Raw genomic sequence first — 22500 nt, forward strand, 5'->3', positions numbered from 1 at the left:
CGAAATGTGTATTTTCTTTCCTTTAATTAAGGTGTCTTAAATTAAGTTAGATACGAGTTGAGAGATTCTCCAACGTGTCACGGGTTCGGTTCTTTGTGTGATCCATAAATTGTTGTTCCGGGTCTGGGTGCTATGTCTATATGAAATTGTATGTTTGTAAACGTACCCACGACACAGGACAAAATCCTAATATGGGGCATGGTTTTTTTAAAAAATATAAATGAAAAGAAATTAATTATAAGCCCACTTTTTGGTTGGATACACATACCAGATCAAAACTTTTGATTCTCCTATGCACATATTAAAAGATGTAGGTGAGTGTGTGTAATAAATCTAGTGTCGGAAGTTTTAATCAATTGCTGATCGTTGGTTCAGTAAGTGGGGTAGCGGTGCCGTTGAACTGTGGCACGCTGCCGAGCCGGGCAGTCGGGGACGCTGCCAACACCGTGGCACCATAACTGAGCGCCGCCGAGCATGCCAACTGCACACACCACTTTACTTTTTACACACAGAACCATTCATGCCACATACTTGTTTAGGACCCAGTGTCCAACGAAATCGGATGTCGTTCCAGCTTCAGCTCAAACCGTATTTTTGCAACGAAATTTCATTTCGGTTGAGCACCTCCGATATGAGAAACTGAAAATTGTAGTCGAATTTCGTATGCCGCCAAACCTTTTCTATTTTACACAATGTGCGGATCTCCACACGAGAGAATGTTTTGAAATAAAACTTATTCTAACTTTAAGCTTATTCACGCGACATGGCAATATGCAATGCAACTGAATGAAATTTTCTCCGGACCATAAATATTTAATAGTTTCATATACATTGTGGTTGTAAATGTGACTGCTTACAGACAATTTCCATAGAAGATAAAAAGGATGGAAATCCGAATTTAGTTACCGACCATGGAATAAAACTTAACACCTCTTCAACGTCAAGCTTTCATCGAGTTAGTATTGAGCCTAACTTAATAATATAATATTTTAAATAATGACAAAACTTTGAAATTAACAGTAGAGATGTTAAACATTCTGTCATTACATTTAAGCAAACCAAATTGATAATTATAATCTACATGATACCCACACATATTGTATCGATAGGCTTCATTCATGTCATTAATTCCGGCTAATTCAATACTAGTGTCGCCAATAGCTGAATTATTGTGTACGGGTGGGAGTTGATATAATTATTACTGTTGCATTATGTGTGGGTATGCTAAGAGATAGATATACCTACTTATGTGTGGGGAAGGAATCTATGTGCGGAAGAAGATTATGTAAATGAAATACTTAAATACCTACTGTAATCACTTATGCTCTTATGTGGTAATACTGTATAATTACGTCATCTAGGATAAGTTAGCCCTCAAATTTGCAACGCCTGAAAAAGGCAGTTAAGATGTACCTAACATTTAAATTAAGACCTGTAATACCTACCTTAACGTGCAAATAAATATTTTGAGTTTTGAATTACGTACTCACGCGGTGTAATAAATAACTTGAAGTTAGGATACCGTTTAGGTCTATTTTAATCTATTTAAAATATCGATAACATTAAATAAATAACTTCACTTAAGTGTTTACATCTTATGCGTAGCTTTTCAGTAGTCGTTTACCTAAATGTTTTATACCTGACTACCTACTTAACTCAGATCACATTTTCCAATTACTTAAACATTTTTACCTCAGCACCCAAGTACTTACTCTAATATAAAAATAACTAAAGTTTATCTACCTTTAAAATACAAGAAAATAAATTCATAACGTTTCTAAAAATAGTATCTTTTTGATATTATTCAGCGTAATTACACAATTTCGTTACAGTGTACATTTAATGGGCCATAAAATAAAGCAATTGTTCATGAAGCTTTACAAAACAGATTATACAAAAGATTTAAATACCTACGTCCTACGTTCATGACCCGAATAAACTTTAGTTAATGTTATTGTAACAAACCGTCATAACGAAACGACTTTCTGAGCTAAACAAAGTACTTACTCATGCATACCTTTGTCCTTTAAACCTAAAGGTGATTTAAGAACCTAGATTTACAGTCTGAAATATTTTACAAATAAACTTCTTCTTGTAAACGATCTCGATGAAATGAAAATTTTGTCCGCAACTCTGATATTGGTTATAGATTAGTTTACAATTTACTGTTTTAAATAGGTAATTTCATGACCTAAAATTTTATCTGTCGAACATAATAACTACCTATAAAACTAACTACAGCCTAATGCTGATGTGATATCAATCACAAGACATCCGCTACCGAACATAAACTTCCCCAATAGTTTCCAGATTTTCGGTTGAAAGTATCCTGCATCCTACGGCTTCCTGCGACCTTTGCCAGGTCGTCCGTCCACCATGTGGGTAGACATCCTCCGCTCTGCTCCGCTCCATACACATAAGGAATGCGCTCGTCTGTAGATACGTGTCGTCCATTCAAAAACCTTTTTGCCACATCGTGATCGGTCATCGGTTCTCTGTGCTATCCTGTGTCCCGCCTACTGCCACTTCAGCTTAAAATACTATGGAACTTTATAGGTAGGTATGTGTGAAGGAAGTACAATTGTTACAACTGACATCAGGACGATACGCATTTGCCACTTATCCTTTAACAAACTGCACCTTTTTTTGAGAGAGGAAATCATCCAATGACTTCTGGCGTCTTTACTCCTACTTTGAGCCGGAACCCCGGTAACTCGCAGTGCACTCTTAGGCAGTCCGCAACTCCGGATCGAGCATCAGTCCGTCCTACAGGGCCTCATCTGTGGTGGTATGGTTCTTTGAGGCCCGCGTGGATCAAGAAGCACCGTAAAACTAACTGCACCTAACATTAAATAACTTACCTACTTCCTTATGTATCAAGATAAACACAGCACATTACCTAAATAAACTTTCTTTACCGCAATTGAACATTATTTTCCTGTTTTCCTGTAACTCCAAGAGAAATGCAGGTAAGAATACAAACACATGAACATCAGATTCTCTAAGTAAGATATAACGCATTAATACAAGTCTCTGTTTACATTACATGCAGAGTAAATGTAATTAAAAGTTACGTATGTACACAAATCGCATCGACTGTTTTCAACGGTTTCGGAGAATTTCATCATTGAAGCGATGAATCAGAGGCAAAAAATAAACAATTAATTTTACCAACGAGAGCGTGTTTACGGAAATTGTACCTACCTACCTACCTAATAGTAATAAATTGTAACGAACAAACAGAAAAAACAAAATGGGTGCTCCAATTTCCACGGGCTCACAGACTGAGCTCAAAGGATGTCAAAAAAGGTTTCCACTTTGTGCCTCTGTGTTGGAAACCCGGCAGTGTTTTGTTCGAATCAATTCGAAATTCTCAAGCTCAGCTTATAGATTCAGCCTACCAGCAGCCGATCTATATTGAAATTTTATACTATAGGTAAATGCATAGTACCTCTGCAATTTAGCATAATTTTGCACTTATAAACAAGTCCATAAATAAAGTGCCTACCTAATATTTAAGCTTTTGTTCTATGTATAAACTTATGTGAAAATAGGAAGACGCATTTAGTACTCTAACTGGCACCTAGTTAGATATCTTTATTAGAATCTACCCTGATAAAGTTTTTCTAAGAAATAGACAGCAATTGATAAAATTACTTTAGTATTCATGTAAAACCTTGAATCAGGCAGTCTTTGTCATACTTTAGAAATTCGGAACCGTAGACACAAAGGAATTTCGCGCATGAGACGCATCAGTTATATTCAAGCCGGCTATTATATTTTATTCCGCTTTTCTCCAACTTTAGCGACAAGTCAGCTGTACACAGCTAAAAGCGGTAACATTTTCACTCTTTATGTTGCTCATACCGGAGAGAACATTATTGTTTTGTAGGAAGGACGCTATATTTCGCGCCAAAATAGCCAGCATGAATTTAAAGCTGTTTCCCGCGAAGTCTCGCAAAGCTTTCAGAGAAATTTCGACATTAACGTGTATGTTTTATGATGATAATTTGTATGAAAGCGATATATTTACAAGGAAGTGGGTAGTAAAACGTTTTGGGAGGTTATACCCAGTGTGAACAATGTTGCTTGTCTAGTTGTAGTTACGAGGGTTTTATGGCAGAGGTCGTTAACATACAGGCCTGTCTGTACGGGACCTGCTCATGGGTCACGTATAAAATGCAGCTTTACTGTCCTTTCAACATTTTCCTTGTTCGCTCTAAAAATGGATGCGTACTTAAGTAGGTACGTTTAGGGTTTACGACTGCACCGTCGTTGGCGCGGTGACTGAGCAAGCGGCTATCGCGTAACATGTAGCCGGGTCCATTCCCGCACGGAGCAACTCTTTGTGTGATCCAAAAATTGTTGTTTCGGGTCATGTGTATGTACCTAAACTTGTATGTTTGTAAACGCACCCATGACACAGGAGTAAATTCTAGTATGTGGCAACATTTTTTAAGAAAAGTAGGGGTTGCCAAAGATCCTGTTAAAACAGTATTATTATAGGTACTGTTTTTCACTACATTATACTTTTTTCTGTTCAAAAAATTAAGTATATAAAATTCTGTTTTCTGATACTAGGTTTGAATTGTTTGTCAGTAATGAATACAAAGTAGCGAGAAGACAGAAATAAAGTTCCTTATTTATTTTAATTACAATAATTTAGAATGTGGTGAGGCTTATTAAAAATGAATATGAATGGGGCCGTCGGTAGAGGACGCCCTAGACGGACATATTATAGAGACCAGATTGGCGATATATTAAAGAAGGGCCAAATTAAAAGTACGTTTAACCGACGAGCATGCATGAAAAGACTGATGTCTGTAAGAGTCGTAGCAATTAGCGGTTAGAATGGATTCCCTCGGCTTTACCCCCATCGGAGACAGGACATGAAGTTATGTATGTATGTGTAAAAATGACAAAAAAATTGATAATAGACTTAATTGGTGTAGGTACAATAAAGCTTATAAGCTTTAATTTTACAATTTACATAGGTAACATAAGTTGGGTACAAGGGCGGCCTTATCGCTAAGAGCGGTATCTACCAGGCAACCTTTGGGTGAATGGAGTGTTGCTTATTTTAAAAGGGTAGACCGGGAATGTTATCTAATATCCAACAAATAACACTTAGGTCATTGTTCTGTGACTTAGGTACTAATGCAGGAATATAATGCTATGTATCTATCATAATAAGAGGTAGGAAGTCTATAAGCAAATTGTACCTATCTAAATCTACATAATTGTGAGAATATTAGCAGCGTACGTGTCTACTTATGTACTCTACGTAAAGGTACCTAACTCATAACTAAAGTTCTTTACAAATAACTCGCTGACTCCCACACAAAATCAATACCTACCTGTCTACCTTTTGATAAATGTTTTTTTCTTATTAATTTATCGGTTCAAAAAACGCTTTGTAAGTTCGAACACGAATTGTCGTCACGTTGAAGTAAGCAAATAAAATCAGATAAAGGTGAGCAAATTCCATTGACCGTATGACTTTCTGGTGTAATATTATTTATGTTACGTGCCAACACTTCCATACCAGCATTAGGTAGGTATCTATCTATTTATTGTTTGAGGCGGGGGAGTCATCCAATGACCTCTCCCGCCTTGGGCGAGGCGAGAGGGAGTGTCGGGCTCTCACTGACTAAAAAACCACCCCGTTCCTACTCCTGATTTTCGACCCAGAGCCTCGGTAACCCAGCAGGCAGTGCACAGCTTACCTACCTATTAACAAGTCAATACCAAAAACCGAATAGATAATGGCGACTCCAATCACTTAAAAAAACCTAAAGCTATAAGTATAAGAATCACAAAGCTACCTAAATCTTAGGTATACAAGTTACGTGCCCGCCTACAATTCTATTCTATTTATAATCCGTTCATCACAACTCACAAATGATCCGTTTGCCGATCAAGATTCGAGTGAATTTCGAAGTATTAAACTAGAATCCGGGAGACCATCAAAGCTTTCAACTACACTGACTTAAGTTTGATTGAAGTTCTGCGTCGAGTTGCTAAGCCGTTGTCACTTCGTGTTTTAGGTAGGTACCTAACTACTAGCATACCTATCTACAATAAGGATGATGACGGGGTATGAAAATTAAAAATCAATTTAGTTCATCATTTAGGTAATGAAAAAATATTAGACACGTTATTTTTTTTCATTTTGTCACATAAGATAACAATACTTGTATAAATACGTGTCTTATGTTTTAAAATAATATACAAGCCGAACATTACAAAAAAATTCGTCATTTACCCTATTGATAAAGGATGTGTACAGAAGAATAGGTACTTACTCTGTATTTTTGTGTAGGAAGGTAATTTACGATGATATAACCGACGTGAAACAACGCTTACGTTGTATTTCGTTGTGTGAGTGAGGTTACCGGAGGAATTACCCCCTTACCTAACCCAATCTTCACAATTCCCGATTCCCCAACAACCCTGTCTATTGGCGGCGGCGGCGATTGCTTACCATCAGGTGATCCGTTACCGGCTGCTCGCTTACCGGCTTATACCATAAAAATTATCTAGAATTTAGACTAGGTCACCCACCTGATACACCAAATTAGATACCAAAATCATCCATAATTTTAACATATCTGCTAATATTGAAACTATAAAGTAATATCCTCGTGTCCCACATCTATAAAATGTAAACATAACAATTTTACTATAACAGTAAATCATTACAAAGACGTTTCAGTACCACCTACTTGGCGAGATAGCACCCACTACACGGGAAAGGTAATCAAAATACATTGTGCACTCAAAGCGTAGCATTTATTATGATCAGTTCAACAATGTTCGTTTGTACATCTCAATATAACAATGTAAACATGAAATTCATTCTAAAACTATTGTATAAAACAACTTCAAGCTATATTTTTGGTATAACAATTTTATAATTGTACACTTTTTCTCGTTACGATATCTACTTTTTATAGTGTTTCTGGGTTCATCGATAATAGGTAGGAATTAATTTCTTCAATTCACTGTAAAATTGATTAGTCTTTTCAAAACTAGACCTAATAAGCATGTTTTTTCTACATACTCGGTGCAGTGCTTAAGCGCTTGACTGCTGTGCATTTGATTCACGGAACAACTCTTTGTGTGATGTACAGGTATTGTTCCGGGTCTAGGTGTGATGTGTTAGTCCTAGTAGCTCCGACAATACAGGTAAAAAAGATACTTAGCAACTAATTTGGCCCACGTTCTTACAACATTGACACATTTATGATAATGAAAGTCTTAAGCCGCGACAAGCTAGTACATCTGTATTAAATTAATCTCACTTAATTTCATTAATTATTCCTTTTTCTAATACTGGTATTTTATTATAATTTTGTTAAATATATAAATATCACTCGTACTTGAAAAGCACTAAACTGTGACGATATACAATAAAATAAATACCTAAACAAATTATAATTGAAATTTATTTTTCAATTACGTTGCATGGGTCACTACATTAATTGACGACATTACTCGTACTAGTTTATGGGCCCTACAGTGGCTTGAAACTAGTCGAGGAACCAAACAGTTACGTGAAAAACAGTAAAAAAATATATAAATATTATGCTTAATATTGTGCAATATTAATAACAGTAAAGCTTTTAGTGTGTTCTGTTCTCAGCTGAAGCACAGCGTGCTAAAAAGCCATCTTTAACAATTTTATATTTTGTGATGTCAAGATTCATTCTATAAAAGTACTTTTCTTCAAAATTTACAAACTAAGAAGCTTGTACATACATTTGGAATGTTTTATTGTTTTAAATATAAAAATAAGTCGGGTTTTCCTTCCTGACGCTATAACTCCAGAACGCACGAACCGATTTCCACGGTTTTGCATTCGTTGGAAAGGTCTCGGGCTCCGTGAGGTTTATAGCAAAGAAAATTCGCAAAAATTTCAAGATAAAAGCAGAAAATCGGAAAATCATTGGTGGCAAAACGGAGTTCGCCGAATTTGCTAGTTGTTCATAAACATTAATTATTTTATATGTGATGTGATGTAAAAGTAATATTTATTTATTAGCAAATATATTTTTTCGGCTGTTTTCACCTCTTAATCACAAAAGATTTTTTCATTTCCGACTTTTTTCCCATTTATTTCGACCCAAAAATGTACGACATATTTGTTCACATTACGTCACTTCTACGTCCAAAATGGACAAAGAATTGACGTAGCGCGCCTTCTATTTTCAACTTCCATAACAGCTATTTTCACTTCGGCAGAATAAAAAAAAGGTTCTTATATACCCTCAGTTTCTCATGTAACAAGTTAGTTCTTGCGTGATTTCTTGTTTTTGTCTAAGTACTCTTATTTAATCTTCCTTATTATTTGTACTATTCGGTTGAAGACTACACATGTCCGTGTAGTCACATTTGAATATGCTGTCATGGAAATATTCCCTCAAGTGCTTCAGTGGACACAGTTCGTGTTTACACATCGGTAACTTGATTATTTTCTCTTGATGTAGAGTTAAAACGTGGTCTCCGTCTTTGCATCTGTGGACAAACAAGAAACAATAAAATCCAAATTGTTGCCAGAACCAATGAAATCTTGAGAGAAAAATTGTCATAAATTCTCTTCACCTGAAATATTTTGCTCGCTTCTTTCGGACCGTGTTGATTGTTAAATCCTATCGACGCCTTGTTAGGCACTTACAAATACTAACAAGCCAGTCTAAAAATCACTTATGCCATTACAACATGTTTTATTACTAAAACAATCCATAAGTTACGTCAGCGTTCTGTTTCTTGAATTTACAATGAAATAGTAAAACAATATATTAACCTATTTGTTCTGAACAACAGTTAATATTCTACAACGCACTGAGCAGGCGGGCGGTCCCATTTTACGCGAGATTTATACGAGTTGTTGCCTACATTAGCGAGTTAAAGTGCCAATTAATCTGTATTTCTTTGAAATCTAGTTGCTTTTAATATATGAGTGTTTCTGTTTAACTAATCGATATGTAGATTAGGTAAATGCTATGTTTTGATCATTGTAGGTCACCTCATTCAGTAACAAGACGTTTTCTTAGTTACATCGTGTATAACTGGAAACGACCTATTTCGAAAATAAACAGTAATAATGCTGTATATTATTAATGTATCACTTATCAGTTTGTGTGCAAGCTATTGTCATGATGCTCTTCCATTTGCAGTAAGTAATTTGTACTGTGGCAACACATGACAAGTGACAAGTGACAGAAGTCGCACATAGACGATCGACAAATCGTACTTCGCGCTTATGAAGTTTACATGCGAATAAACATGAATAGAAAATCCCAATAAATAGCAGTTAGACAGAAAGCCCGCCAGGCACGATTACCTCGCCTAATCGGAGGATCCTCAATCTCTTAGGGAACTTTACTCACTGTTCCCTAAAGTACTAAAAACTACTTATTGCCTGATTCAGGATATACACTAGAGACCAAAGTCCCATTCAGTACCAAAATTAATAATACTTACTTAAACAGCACAAATGCCAAATTAGCGGCGAAGCAGTCAATCTCGGAGAGTTTCCACGGTCTATCCTTGACAATGGCGTCCCCTCGGAGCGGAGACGATGGCTGGTAGAGCTTCAAGTGCGTCAGGATCTTCAGAATAGTACCCGAGTGACTGAACATGAAGATTGACTGGTACCCGTCACGTTTGCTGCAGGATAACACATTGACCATTATTATGAGATAGTGGGAGAAAAAATATTTAATTTTGTTTTAGGGAATAGATCTTCAAAATCAAGTCAAATCATTTATTCCAATTAAACCATAAATAGATACTTTTGAAATGTTAACAAATAAAGAAATAAATAATAGTCTGTCAGTCTGTCCGTCAGTAAAGCTAGGTGCTCGTTCCAAACTAGCAGACGTACATATTACGTAATAGTAAGCAACATGCGCCGTCTATGGACACCCATAACACTTGAGGGTTGAGGCATTTGAGGATTGAGGATTAGAAACATTGGAAAGGGAGAAATTGGGCCTCCGGTAACCTCGCTCTCATGGTTAAACACAACATAGCTCTAACACACTTAATGTAGGAGTAAGAATAGACTTTAAACAGTTAGAAATACAAATCAAAATCACTTACTCAAAAAACTCGAACATGTTCTTTATAGACATGCAAGCTTGACGATACGTCAGCTCATGTCCGTAGCCATCCAGCCAATACGTCTTCAGATCGTGATAGTATTCAAACACCTAAAACATAATAAAATATAAAATACGGTTTCGAATAACAAGGGCTGTGGAAACCCTTTTTAGTTAGTAGTAGATTATAGTTATTATTAGTGAAGAAATAAAGACGCTAATTCTGATTTCTAATTAACTGAAGTTTCAAGAACACCCTGGCCAAATAAGGTTAGCAAGTTCTAATTAATTCGTTTTTGTATCGAATAATTGCCATCGACTGGGATAGATTCGATATTATCTCCAGTCAACAAAAACCCACAGCAATGTTTATGGCTTAATTATTATTTATAGTCTATCATCAAACGCCAGGACGCCTAGTATGAGTTGGCAGGAAAGCGCGTTCGGCGCTTTGATTAGCCGGCTCGAATAAACCAACCAACCAACGGGCTCTCGTTTCGATTACTTTAATAATACGTAAAGCAAACTCATACTAAGGGTACAGATACCAATTAAACTATCTACAAGTATATTATTACCTGCATACTATCTTCATCGAAAGCGTAACACCACGGCGATATGTGATGCTTGTCCCACGACGTTTCATAGCCACAGAACTTGTACATTAACTCCACAGTTTCTGTAAATAAATACATTTAATGATATATTGTTACATAAATATTTCTATCAAACAAAGCAGGAAAATTAGTGAACAAAAGTACATAGAGTTAAGGCTGAGAGTTATGCGAGGGATGGTAGAAATACAATGTAATCTTAACTATGTTAACAAGCTTTCAGCATTTGTAAGTTATATATTAATCGTCATTATTATCAGTATCATGTCAAGATTGTCATGCCGCCGTGTGCCGAAACGTGGATCCACGCGAGACACAATGTATTTTCTATTGTGTCTTATATAGCGACATACAAGAGGTTAAAAGTCGAATAATTTATGTTTTACTGAGGAGACTACCCAATTGTACAAGGTTGATCAGTACAATAATCTACAGTGATAAAAACTTATCATAGTAAAAAAGCAGGAAGTACAGCCTGTGATGCGAATCAACACAACTCCATGCAGTAAATACTACATACAGTTACTAAGAAGCGTAAAAAGATTGAGTCAGGATCACATTTAATACTAATACATATGTACATATAATAGTATGCAAGGCAGGGTGAGGATCGAGAAAGATAGAACATAAGTCTCACAAAGGTTGATATTCAAATCAGATTGGCAGACAACAACAGCCAATGCCCTCTTCCCCCTTGTCCGCCATGCCTATCTAAGGCGCGGTACAACGATTTCGGTCAAACTAGAACTATTCTAGGTATGATACTGAAATGGAGCTAAGTACTAATAGCTACATAGGCTATCTATGTCTAAATTAATCTAATAATTTATACTAAAAGTAAGCCCAAAACTATAATAAATTAATTTAGTATCTCACGAAAGTTATAATATCTAGTGTGTGCGAGTAGTATTCTACTCAACAGGTTTATATACCTTCGCCTCATAAGTGAGCATCGAAGACAAAAACTAGTACTAATTTGAACAACATTACTACACACTACGAAAACCTAAATATAAGATCGTAAATGTGATCCTGAGAGAAGTAAAACAATAGTGAAGTGAAGAAAATGTGACAATGTAGCGAAAGCAAAGCAAGTTCCAGCGTTACAGCACATTTATTGTGTTACGAACCCAATCTGAGTACTCTACTGAGGCCCAGTCTTTTAGACACGGACTCCAACGTGTCGTTCATTAGACGACTATGACCAAACAGTCTAGTCTCGTTGTAAGTGTCAGGATTTTTCTTTACTTGCGATAACCACCTGTCACAGTGTTTGTAAAACTGAAAAATTGCAACTTATTGAAGGAGAAGCTTAGAAGGGCATAGTTTACTAAACACTACCTTATATTCATTCAGTTATGGCTTAAAGTACAATGGCTAGCAGGGCAAACTACTTATTTCTTATAAGTTTCTTAATTCGATTTTGATCTTTAACTTTCTTAACAAAAGGTCGATAATCCAATAATCAGTAGGTTGACCTGCATGCATCTGAATATAAATTCAGATAATAAAAGTTACAGAATCGTAAGAGAAAGTAATAGGGTTGAATTAAAAACAGAAATTACCCTTAAAACAGGATCAACTCGCGTTGCTGGTGCAAATATGATGTCTTGGGCATCTTTCTTTTCAAACAAGCCATTAGTGAAGTATCTTGCACTCTGTTGAGCTCGCTGTGTTGCTGTGTAGCGGAACTGGAATGTGAAAAAATTTAAGATGAATTTTTATTTAAATATAATTAATTTCAACGTTTTACTAAACACATGTAAGTGCTGGGCTAGGGTTAGGCATCTTACATTCTTGAAGTACCAATATGACATGAGATGCTGTTTAGCAAAGATTAACTATTTTATTATACTTGTATGATTGTCCATGTTTTTCTTTATCCTGGTAGAGTAATGTTCAAAATTATCTTGTTTTGCAGCCTTGTCTTAGTCAAAATACAGAATTCATCCTGAGAAAAATTGTTTGTCTTAACTTGTTAACTTAAGGGAAAGTTTAAAAAGTTAAACTTACTAAAAATGTCTTATTACTATACTTCTGTTTGATGGCATTCGGGAATCGTTTTTGCATTCTTTCAGCCATTAATATCATCTCATCTTGTCCCTCTAATGTCAGGTAACTATCCTGATCAGGATCAATATTTAGTCTCCAGTCTTGTAGACTATTGAATTGCTCATTGGTTAATTGACCTGAAAATTAGAATAAGTTTCTAAATTGGAACAATCAGTACCCCTAGTACGACGGCGGTCTGATTGGCCGGTGCGAATGAACCAACTAATCAAAGCGCCGAACACACTCTCGTTTCAAACTCTTTAAACGTAAAACAAACTCTTTCTAATAAGCTCTTAACTTATTCTATATAGCATTCTTCCCGTAAGAATCAAAAGTTTAACCTCTTGAGTGCTGTATATAAGAAACAATAGAAATTATATTCTATCTTGCGTGGATCAGCATTTTGGCACATAACAAATTAATTCTAATATTACTTACTAGAATGGTGTCATTTAAGGTCAATCAACAAAAATAATAGATTTTAATTATGTAATTCTTAAACTCACAAGCAATGGTCAAAATAATTTTAATAAATGCCTTGTCATTAAAAAATAATAAACATCAACATTATATTCACATGAAAACACAACAATATATCAAAACAAGTGTTCTAGTTGTTATTTAAACAAATAAACCACTTACATTGCATGAGTAATAAATAAATAGGTCTAATTGGTGAGTAACAACAAGGATAAACTTGTGGCACTTGTGGTAATAAATTCTATAAATATACCTACACTATAAAAATGTCCTCAAGGTTCTTCTTTTAGTATGGTAATGTATCTATAGTAGTTACTCGTATTTTTATACATAAATTTTTTAACCTTTGCAATTGTGGTTGAACAACAGTCGGATAAGTCCAGGGTAGATGACCATAAAGGAGAGATAGCCAATCGAAATATTTTAAGAATTTGTTTATTAGATGTTACTGATTAGAGTTTAATTAGCTGCATCATGTGGTCGAGAAACACGGGCACGGAAAAAATTGGTGAAAACAAAGAATACTAAACTAAGTTCTTAGTTTTATGTTTCAATTACAATGAAAAGTTTTAATGTTGTGTCACAATTTATTTTAGTTTTCGCCTTGTTCTACTTTAAATTGCATGTAACAGTCCATTGCTGGAATACATGGACCTACTCTTTTGTGGCACATGTGTGTGACTGTGTGATATTTTTGTAGATGTCTGTTCCACAAATACTAGAAATTGCTAATGCAAATAAAACAGGAGATAGTTACAAACCTTTTCCATACTCATGTTGCCATAACACTTCATACTTTAAATCAACTAGTTTTGAAACCGCATTTAAATCTTTTCGACTCGGCAATCTGGTGCCATGACGAATCACCATCCATATTTTAGTATCTTTGCAACCTGAAATTGTATGCACAGAAGTATAATATTATGTTTGTATACTTATAGGTAAATGAACGATATTTTCAAGAAGTGTTACTTATAACACTTGAAGTTAAGAGTTTCTAATTATATTCAATCGATTATATGAGTACTGAAACACTATATAAAGAACAATAACAAAAAACAAGATTTATTAATTGTATTAAATTACATAAATAGGGTTGTGATATCATGATAGAAAGCCTAAATTTGCAACAAATCAGACTCTTTAATGACGCATTCAATAAATTAGAACCAATTTACCTGGATATTTTATTCTGGAATCATTTTTATTCGCTCGAAACCTGTACGGAGTGCGTGAACCTAAATGTTGTCGAATAAAGCTAGTTTTTAAAGAACCTACTAGATCTATGTAATTTATTAAAGCTAAAACAATCACTGTAAGTAATACTTGCATAATGTGTGTTTAAATATTTATTTACTTTTTATTAAAAACTTAATAACTTTACTCTGTGAATTTCAAAATAAATATTGTATCGTGATGTTGACAAATCTCAGATTGACACCCGACACATTTTTGACAATGACATTTTGTGCATTCGGATACAACACAATGAAATCCTAGATTTTATTTTTTCATGTTGCTTGGGTAAATAAAGAAAATTGGTTCCTAACAAAACTATTGAATAAAGGCCTTCCAATTATAAAGGTAAATAATAATAATAAAGGTCAATTAAACTAATACGGGATTTCGTTACGTATGCTATATTACAACGAACACTAAACCACAGAATAATAAGTACAAGTAACTAAACTTTTCAATTATAAGTATATTTTTTTATTTTTATTAATTAATATAATTCAATCAATTACAGCATTAAATTCAGAATTGTGACTGGTGTATACAAAAAGCTTATTACCCGACTGCCAAGGAAGGGTTATGTTTTTCGCGCGTATCTTGTGTTTTCGTATACGAAACACGAAATCGGTAAAAAGTGGGCGACTTTTAGTATTCAGTCGTAAACTTCCTGAGGTAATAGAAAATATTAAGCAAGTGTGAGTATGGGTAAATGTGTAAATAAAAAAGTAATTTATTTAAAAAGTAATTATATTTTGTCATTTACAAAATTTTATTCCACCTGTAAAAGGACATTTGATTGCTGTAATGTTGCTTTTAATGTAAATGGTTTATTTAAACTTTCTACATCAAAGGTCTCTGTGGCAAACTCTTTGCTTTCGGGATCTTCATGCAATGAAAAACTGATTTTAGTTTCACTGCCAGCATCTATATTTTGAACAAACTGTGCATAAGGTGGTGTTCCTTCTTTGAACAGTTGTACTGTTTGATCCAAATACTTTAGATAGATGTCTTTTCCTAAGAATTCAACTTCTGTGTTCAAGTCGTTAAGCGAGAATTCAGGGATATCTGACAATAAGCCAGCCTCACGAGCACAGCCTGCAGCAATAACCTCATCTGGACTTATCCCAGAAAGTACTTCAGCTTCAGGCAACAAATTGGCAATCGCAGACTGAAGTTTTGGTATCTTCATACTTCCACCACAAATTACAATTTTGTGGATTGTTCCATTAAAGCTTTCTATTACTTGCTGAGCTGGTTCCATGTATGCACTTATCTTGGATGAAATTACATTTTCGAATCTGGCGCGTGATACATTTTGGCTCCAATCCACACCATCTAAGAGTGATTCAATAAACACATGTGCCGAGTTAAGGGTTGACAGAACATGTTTGCAGTTATCAGCATGGATAAGTAATTTTGCCATGGCTCTTCTACTTTCTTGAGGGTCTAACTTCCATTTTTGTCTAAATTCTTGAGCGATGTAATCAGCCAAATCTTTTGTGAGGCACTGACCACCTAAATCAGATCGGTAGATATTTTTCTCAACTGTCATGAAACCTCCTGACACCTTCACTACAGAGACATCACATGAGGATCCACCGAGTCTATAGACTAATACATTGACATCTTCAACAGATTCCTCTATGTTATAAGCCAGGAGAGCTGCGGCCGGTTCACTGATAACTTGAAGAACATCAAAACCAGCAAGTTCAGCGCACTTTACAAGCCTTTCTGTACTTTCAGTCGACCAATGCAATGGTGCAGCCAATACTAACTTTAAATCTCCTTCGTTGCTCATAGCGTGGCTCGCAATAGTAAACAATTTAGCGTAAATTTTAGTAGCAATGTTATCAGGGTTAGAATATAGAGTAGTTTCACTAGTTTCAAACTCATAAACCACTTTGTCTTCGTTTTGAATGCGGCATGATGAGGATGTTTCAACGTAGGCGAGATCATCAGCGTTAAAGTCATTGTTCATGAGGCGTTTGTTGTGTTTGATGATTGATTTAGAAGAAGGTTGTCCAGATTTTGCCGGCAACCCAATCTCCCATTCGGTGCCATTCAGGGCAACAATAGCAGGAGTAACTCTGTCTCCAGCATCATTGGCAATAATCAACGGTGTTCCATTAGAGAAAGAAGCCAAGGCAGCCGAACTGTTTCCTAAATGTATTCCATATGCCGCAGCCATTTTAACGTTGATTTTATAATACCACTATGCAATACACTTAATTTCAACTTAAGTTCTTTTTACTATCACAGACAAATCTAGTCAACTTCAAATAAATTAGAAGATTTATAAAATTTACCATAACCTACACTAAAACACCACACAGACCGCACATTTTTAGAAATGTCACATGAAAATGACAACACCTAACAGTGACATTGACGTTTAGTCGTGTCCATAGACATTTTTCCCGAATACCGTTCAGGTATAGAGCAGAGGTTCAAGAGAACTATAAAATTGTGATTTTAAAATAAAATAAAATAGAAAAATAATTAATGAAGAGTAGAATATCTCGCAACAGTAATATTCATAATGTACCTAGTTACTTTTGCATATTTTACTTAACTAACTAGTTAGTGGCTTGCAGAACTTATAAATTAATTTCTCAACACTTCTCATGCATAAAAAAATAAACTTTGAGCGGGAACAAATCAAAGTGTCTGCGTAGACATATTTTTATTCAAGAGTTTATTACTAATAGTAGTAGTTCTAATGACTAAGTGAGAATACATAATCAGTAAACGCAATACCTAATTATATTGTTATCTAAAGGTAAAATAAATGAACATGGAGTCTAAGCCAGAAGAAGAAAAAAATGTCCTTGATAGTCGACTGCAAAATATTTTAAACAGTTTATCAAGGTGCAAAATTGTAAGCATTTTCTATTTACAACTTGCATGTTTACTAGCTCGCTACCTATCTCTTTTTAGTTTATGATCAATGTTTCTAACATTGATCATAACTCAATAATGAGAGATATTTGAAAGAAATCCCTCGTAAACAGGATTTCACAAATGAAAATGAAGAGTGCAGGAAATTACGAGAAGCTAATTCGAAGTTAGAAGTTGAATTAAAAGAGGTGCGAGAGATGGAGAAGTCCCATCGCTATCACCTATTGACGTCTCGGGAAATGATAGGGAATCTTCAAGAGACCGTTTCACAGCTCGTCTATCTTAAAAGGGAAATGAAAAAGATGAAGGAACAATTATCTATGAAAGAAAGTAATATTGCAGATGTTGAAAAGGTGGGTGTACTTAAGAAGATTTAAGTATGTACATAATAAGACTTAGCCACTTAATTTCCACCCGCGATTCCGCCCGCACACGTCTTTGTCAATGGTATGGCTAATTGGCTAGCTCACTTCAGCTTCCAGACTACATCTAGATTCAAAATCATATCGTAAAACCGGTTTTAATTTAATCACCCTTAAATTTAATTAATTGAAAGACTTAAATAGCATTTACTGTACCACCTACCTACTTAGATATATGTAGTACATGCCCTCCTACTTTTCAGGACAAAGAGAATGTTATACAAAAACAGAATGACAATATAATGAAACTGCGAAGTGCTTATGAGAAGCAAATTGAAGATATGAAGTCTGATAATAAAAGGGAAAGTTGGTAAACTTTATATAAAATTTAACGATACACCTACATACTTAGCTACATTACCTACATAACTGATCCTCTATATGATTCGTCAGCAAGAAACCTATGTATTAATCTTTTATATGAAAAGTACGCTTATGCCTTGTTCGCACTACGCTAGTATTTTAGTCTAGTAGCGAGTACATAGTAGGTCTCTCTCGCTTCTGTCCTAAAATCGAAGCGAGAGAGAGAGAGCTACTAAATACTCGCTACTCAACTAAAACGCCAGCGTAGTGCGAACAAGGCATTAGTACGAGTTTGCTTAAGGTACGTTTAACGAAATTGAAACGAGATCGTAATATTTTATGTAACACTTAGTTCAACAGATTCAAAACGAATGCGACGCTCAGGTGGCCCAGTTTACATGTGCCATCGAAGAGCTGAGGGCCAAGATGCGAGAAATGGAGGCTGAACATCGCGAAAAGGTTACGTTACCTGTTAACTACACCTACATAACATATCTTCTGCTTAACGTAGAGTAGGTCTCTCTCGCTTCTGTCCTAAAATCGAAATGAGAGAGAGAGAGCTACTAAATACTCGCTACTCAACTAAAATGCTAGCGTAAAGCGAACAAGGCATTAGTACGAGTTTGCTTAAGGTACGTTTAACGAAATCGAATCGAGATCGTAATATTTTATGTAACACTTAGTTCAACAGATTCAAAACGAATGCGACGCTCAGGTGGCCCAGTTTACATGTGCCATCGAAGAGCTGAGGGCCAAGATGCGAGAAATGGAGGCTGAACATCGCGAAAAGGTTACGTTACCTGTTAATTACACCTACATAACATAAACGTAGATCATATGCAAGATGAATAAAGTACCAAAATCATCTTCTGTACCCTTAGTACGAGTTTTCTTTACGGTTAAAGTAATCGAAATGAGAGCGCGTTCGGCTCTCTGATTGGCCGGCTCGAATAAACCAACCAATCAGAGCGCTCGCGCTCTAAACTCGTGCTAAGGGCAGTCTTCTGATCTTACGTAGCAAAATGCAACTATTGGTTATTTATGCAGACACAACAGCTATCTAATATTTTGTTATAGTTAATCATATGTTTTTTATTCTTATCGAAGTCAAATCTTCTACTTAGCTATAACTAACAATTGGTCAGCTGTAGGTTACTTAAAAGTCAACCAACTGTCTCTGTAGTATCTGAACTGAAGCACTCCTTGTTTTCTTATTTTACGAAAAACGTTCTACAGATCAACGTTTTGGTTCTGGAATATGAAGAGAAGATCCAACGCGAGGCTGCTCGCGTGGTGCAGCTACAAGAGGAGTTAGCTCGGGAGACGGCGAGGACGGACCTTAATATTGACGCTTATAGACGAGTAAGTAATGCATGCAGTAATGTATTCTTAATAGCTTCAGAGCTAATTATACCACCGTGGTTATCTTAGAAATAACTTAAGTAGGTAGGTACTTAGAGGTACCTACTGCTTTCAGATAGTAGCTAAGGCCGCGTTTCCATTGACGCGGAGCGGGGCGGAGAAGAGCGGAGAAGAGCGGTGAAAAGTTGTCAGTGTTTCCACTGACGCGGAGCTGGGCGGAGAGGGGCGGAGAAGAGCGGTGAAAAATGGTCAGCGGAGTGGAGTGAGGCGGAGCGGAGCATACTTTTGGAATCATATTGAGAGATTGACCATGTCTAAATACAATAGACCCTTTATCGATCAAATATCGCAATCGATATTTTCATTTAGAGATTGTTTTTTTTTATATGATATATTAAACTAAATAAGATTTACAAATATAGTTAATTTTATAAACGATATTTCGACATGAAAATAAAACTAAAAGAAAGTATTTTCTCAATTGAAAGTTATGATTTACTTGAATATCAATTATCATTAACGACTATTTGAGTAACGACTGTTTAAGAAAATTTAAAACATCAATATAACATTGAAAATAAATATATTTTTGTTTGATAAGTAATTTGTTTCGTAGAAATCGATTTTAAGAAAATCGATAAACAACACCCTCACACACGCTACTTGGACATCCCTTTTTGGTTACTTCGTGAATCTTCGTGCTTATTCGACAATACTCGGTACTCGATTATATGTCTCTGTCACACGTTAGCATTGGCGTCGTGTTAGTGTCACTATCCTTGTCTTAAGTACAGTACAGTACCGCACCGCACTGCTCCGCACCGCCCCGCTGTCCTCCGCATAGCACCGCCCCGCTGCCCTCCGCACCGCATCGTCTCGCTATATATTTTTATGAATATCCGCTCAGCTCTGCTCTGCCCCGCTCATGCTGATTCCATTGAAGCGGAGCGGAGATTTCGAGCATAGTGATTGGTCAATTCGTGCACCGCTAAGCTCTTCTCCGCCCCGCTCCGCTTCAATGGAAACGCGGCCTAAGAGTTGATCGTTTGTGTCTAGATGTATTATTTGGCTAAAAGTCCTTTAATTATTTCCAATATTTATGTGTCCTAAGTCACTTGGAGCCGGTCATTGAAGTGTATTTAAAAGTTGAAAATTCAAACATTTACCGCGTTATTAGGTACAATGGTGGTCACATACGCCTGACCACCACTAAGTTAATGTTTAGTGTTTTGCTGCGTTCATGCAATACATGCAATAAAATGATCAGGCGGATCTGTCCTCCACTGTACCTATATATTTCTCTTGCATTTTTCCGGTATCATCAATCAGAAATCATAATAACACACACTAGAGACACTTCCTTACATTTCCATACTTATCATTAGGAACCATTTCCTAGTTCCTCAATGCTCCAACAATTTATCTAAATTAAACGAGTATTAAGTGAGAGGAGCTGCCAGTAGCTTCCGGCGTTCCCCTATACTTAAGTAACATTATGTATGTATGTCTTATAACTTACTTCATAATACTTGCACTGATTTAGCTCATAGCAAAATAATGACATGTAGCCTCCGTCATTGACCATTAAAACGGCACGTAAATATATCATCACAGTGTATAATGTTAGCAATAACATAATACATACGCTTTCACTTACATAAACAACGTTTTAGCGACTGGAAGAACTCGAGGAGAAACTAAAACAAAGCCAGTTCAAGCAATATTTGCAGAACAGTTACCCTTCGCAGTATGAAAATCACGTTGAAAGACCCTACTCTGCAAATAGGGAGCCCTATACAGAATATCATAGTATAGATTCGGATCCAGTACAAGATATACCTACGACAAAGTTTGCTATGCCTTCACAAACTAAGGCTCCGAAGCCAAATAGTCTGCAAGTAATTTATTACGATAAAAACGTCGCAGAAACTCCTAAACCAAAAAGTTCGGAGAAAAAAGGTCTATTTCACATTACGAAGAAAAGGAAACTTTACAACGACAAAGATTTTCAGGATTTTTAACTTGTTATAGCTACGCATAGACGTTACCTATGTTATTTAAGATTTGTAACAAAAATTCTAATAAATGCATGTTTTGCCAATTTAAATCTCTTATTTTTGCACTCGCCGCATCATCCTTATTTAACAATTAGTAATCACTAGTGCCTTTTGTATACCAAGAAGTTACGTAACGATAGAGCAGAATGATTCAACATAATATTGTATGCATTTCAAGATTTCAATAAAAGTCGTCAGAATAATAGACCTTTCAAAATTAATCATAATCAACGCTATTAAAAGTATTATATAACAAAAAATATGACCAGTAATTATTTTACTAGTCAGTCTCGCCACAATAACTATTTGTAACGAAAAAGCAATTATGTTAGCAACGGTGGCTCTTTCTAAATTAGTCGTTGCCTTATCTGATATGTACCTGTTACAACGAATAAGAATGCGATTATGAAAATAACTACAAGCCTAGGTGGTACATATTCATAAGTTACATCACGATATGACCCACATATCGTCGTTTAAATCCTACCTACTTCCCCTGAAGCGTGAATTGCTTTATTAGCCACTTTATTTGGTTAGAAATAATTTATACCCTGTAATTACAAATCGCCACGAATTAGATACGTATTAGTGTATTTACCTTCTAAAATTGCACACGCAATCTGCGGCACATTAAGTTACCCAGAATTATCTGTGCATAATTAGGGGAAACCGTATAATCTTAAGTGAAACGGAGATTCAGTGTCATCTATCGTAATGCATGTAAAACTCATCAGTTAGTCAGTCAGACATATAATTTTATGTACCTGCATCTTGCTTTCAATCTGTTTAAGAAGGTTGCTTAAAAAATACAAAATTATAAAGCAAATTAAACGTGGATTCTGTAAAATCAGGGTATCGATACAAACAGTACGTAATGTAAGGACATTTTTTCTGAGTAAACTGATGAGGACATAATCGATGAGTCTAAAACAGTAGAGATGCAACAGATGTTGGCACACACGCGATAGGA

The 22500-nt window shown here is 35.6% G+C and overlaps 3 protein-coding genes across 4 annotated transcripts; 1 reads left to right on the top strand and 2 right to left on the bottom strand.

Moving 5' to 3' along the window:
* Nucleotides 1-6770: 6770 nt before the first annotated feature.
* Nucleotides 6771-14690, bottom strand: LOC118267212 (multiple inositol polyphosphate phosphatase 1). The gene is made up of 9 exons (XM_035581059.2): nt 14431-14690; nt 14014-14145; nt 12734-12909; nt 12286-12411; nt 11851-12001; nt 10685-10785; nt 10108-10217; nt 9487-9672; nt 6771-8517 (listed from the first exon to the last, which is right to left on the bottom strand). The coding sequence occupies exons 1-9, from the start codon at nt 14582-14584 to the stop codon at nt 8334-8336; spliced, it is 1320 nt and encodes a 439-aa protein (XP_035436952.2). The 5' UTR covers nt 14585-14690; the 3' UTR covers nt 6771-8333.
* Nucleotides 14691-15217: 527 nt separating this feature from the next.
* Nucleotides 15218-16853, bottom strand: LOC118267043 (heat shock 70 kDa protein 14). The gene has a single exon (XM_035580789.2). It carries the CDS (start codon nt 16674-16676, stop codon nt 15258-15260), a length of 1419 nt encoding a protein of 472 aa, XP_035436682.2. The 5' UTR covers nt 16677-16853; the 3' UTR covers nt 15218-15257.
* Nucleotides 16854-17237: 384 nt separating this feature from the next.
* LOC118266832 (tropomyosin-2-like) lies at nt 17238-22339 on the top strand. 2 transcript variants are annotated; one of them, XM_050702994.1, is made up of 6 exons: nt 17238-17366; nt 17500-17739; nt 18012-18114; nt 18464-18570; nt 19348-19473; nt 21147-22339. In XM_050702994.1, the coding sequence occupies exons 1-6, from the start codon at nt 17277-17279 to the stop codon at nt 21492-21494; spliced, it is 1014 nt and encodes a 337-aa protein (XP_050558951.1). In that variant the 5' UTR covers nt 17238-17276; the 3' UTR covers nt 21495-22339. The 2 variants fall into 2 exon arrangements, with proteins under 2 accessions (XP_050558951.1, XP_035436308.2); XM_035580415.2 differs by lacking the exon at nt 18464-18570 and adding an exon at nt 18795-18901.
* The last annotated feature ends 161 nt before the right edge of the window (nt 22340-22500 follow it).

This window comes from Spodoptera frugiperda, chromosome 23 (genome assembly GCF_023101765.2).
Source record: "Spodoptera frugiperda isolate SF20-4 chromosome 23, AGI-APGP_CSIRO_Sfru_2.0, whole genome shotgun sequence".
NCBI classification, from domain to species: Eukaryota; Metazoa; Arthropoda; class Insecta; order Lepidoptera; family Noctuidae; genus Spodoptera; species Spodoptera frugiperda.

Coding starts and splice junctions, on each gene's coding strand:
- LOC118267043 (XM_035580789.2), bottom strand. CDS start 16,676: ATGGCTGCGGCATATGGAATACATTTAGGAAACAGTTCGGCTGCCTTG.
- LOC118267212 (XM_035581059.2), bottom strand. CDS start 14,584: ATGCAAGTATTACTTACAGTGATTGTTTTAGCTTTAATAAATTACATA. Junction 9,673..10,107: donor AACATGTTCGAGTTTTTTGA/GTAAGTGATTTT, acceptor GTTATCCTGCAG/CAAACGTGACGGGTACCAGT. Junction 8,518..9,486: donor TTGGCATTTGTGCTGTTTAA/GTAAGTATTATT, acceptor GTTTGTCCACAG/ATGCAAAGACGGAGACCACG.
- LOC118266832 (XM_050702994.1), top strand. CDS start 17,277: ATGAACATGGAGTCTAAGCCAGAAGAAGAAAAAAATGTCCTTGATAGT. Junction 17,740..18,011: donor ATATTGCAGATGTTGAAAAG/GTGGGTGTACTT, acceptor CCTACTTTTCAG/GACAAAGAGAATGTTATACA. Junction 18,571..19,347: donor AGGCTGAACATCGCGAAAAG/GTTACGTTACCT, acceptor AACGTTCTACAG/ATCAACGTTTTGGTTCTGGA.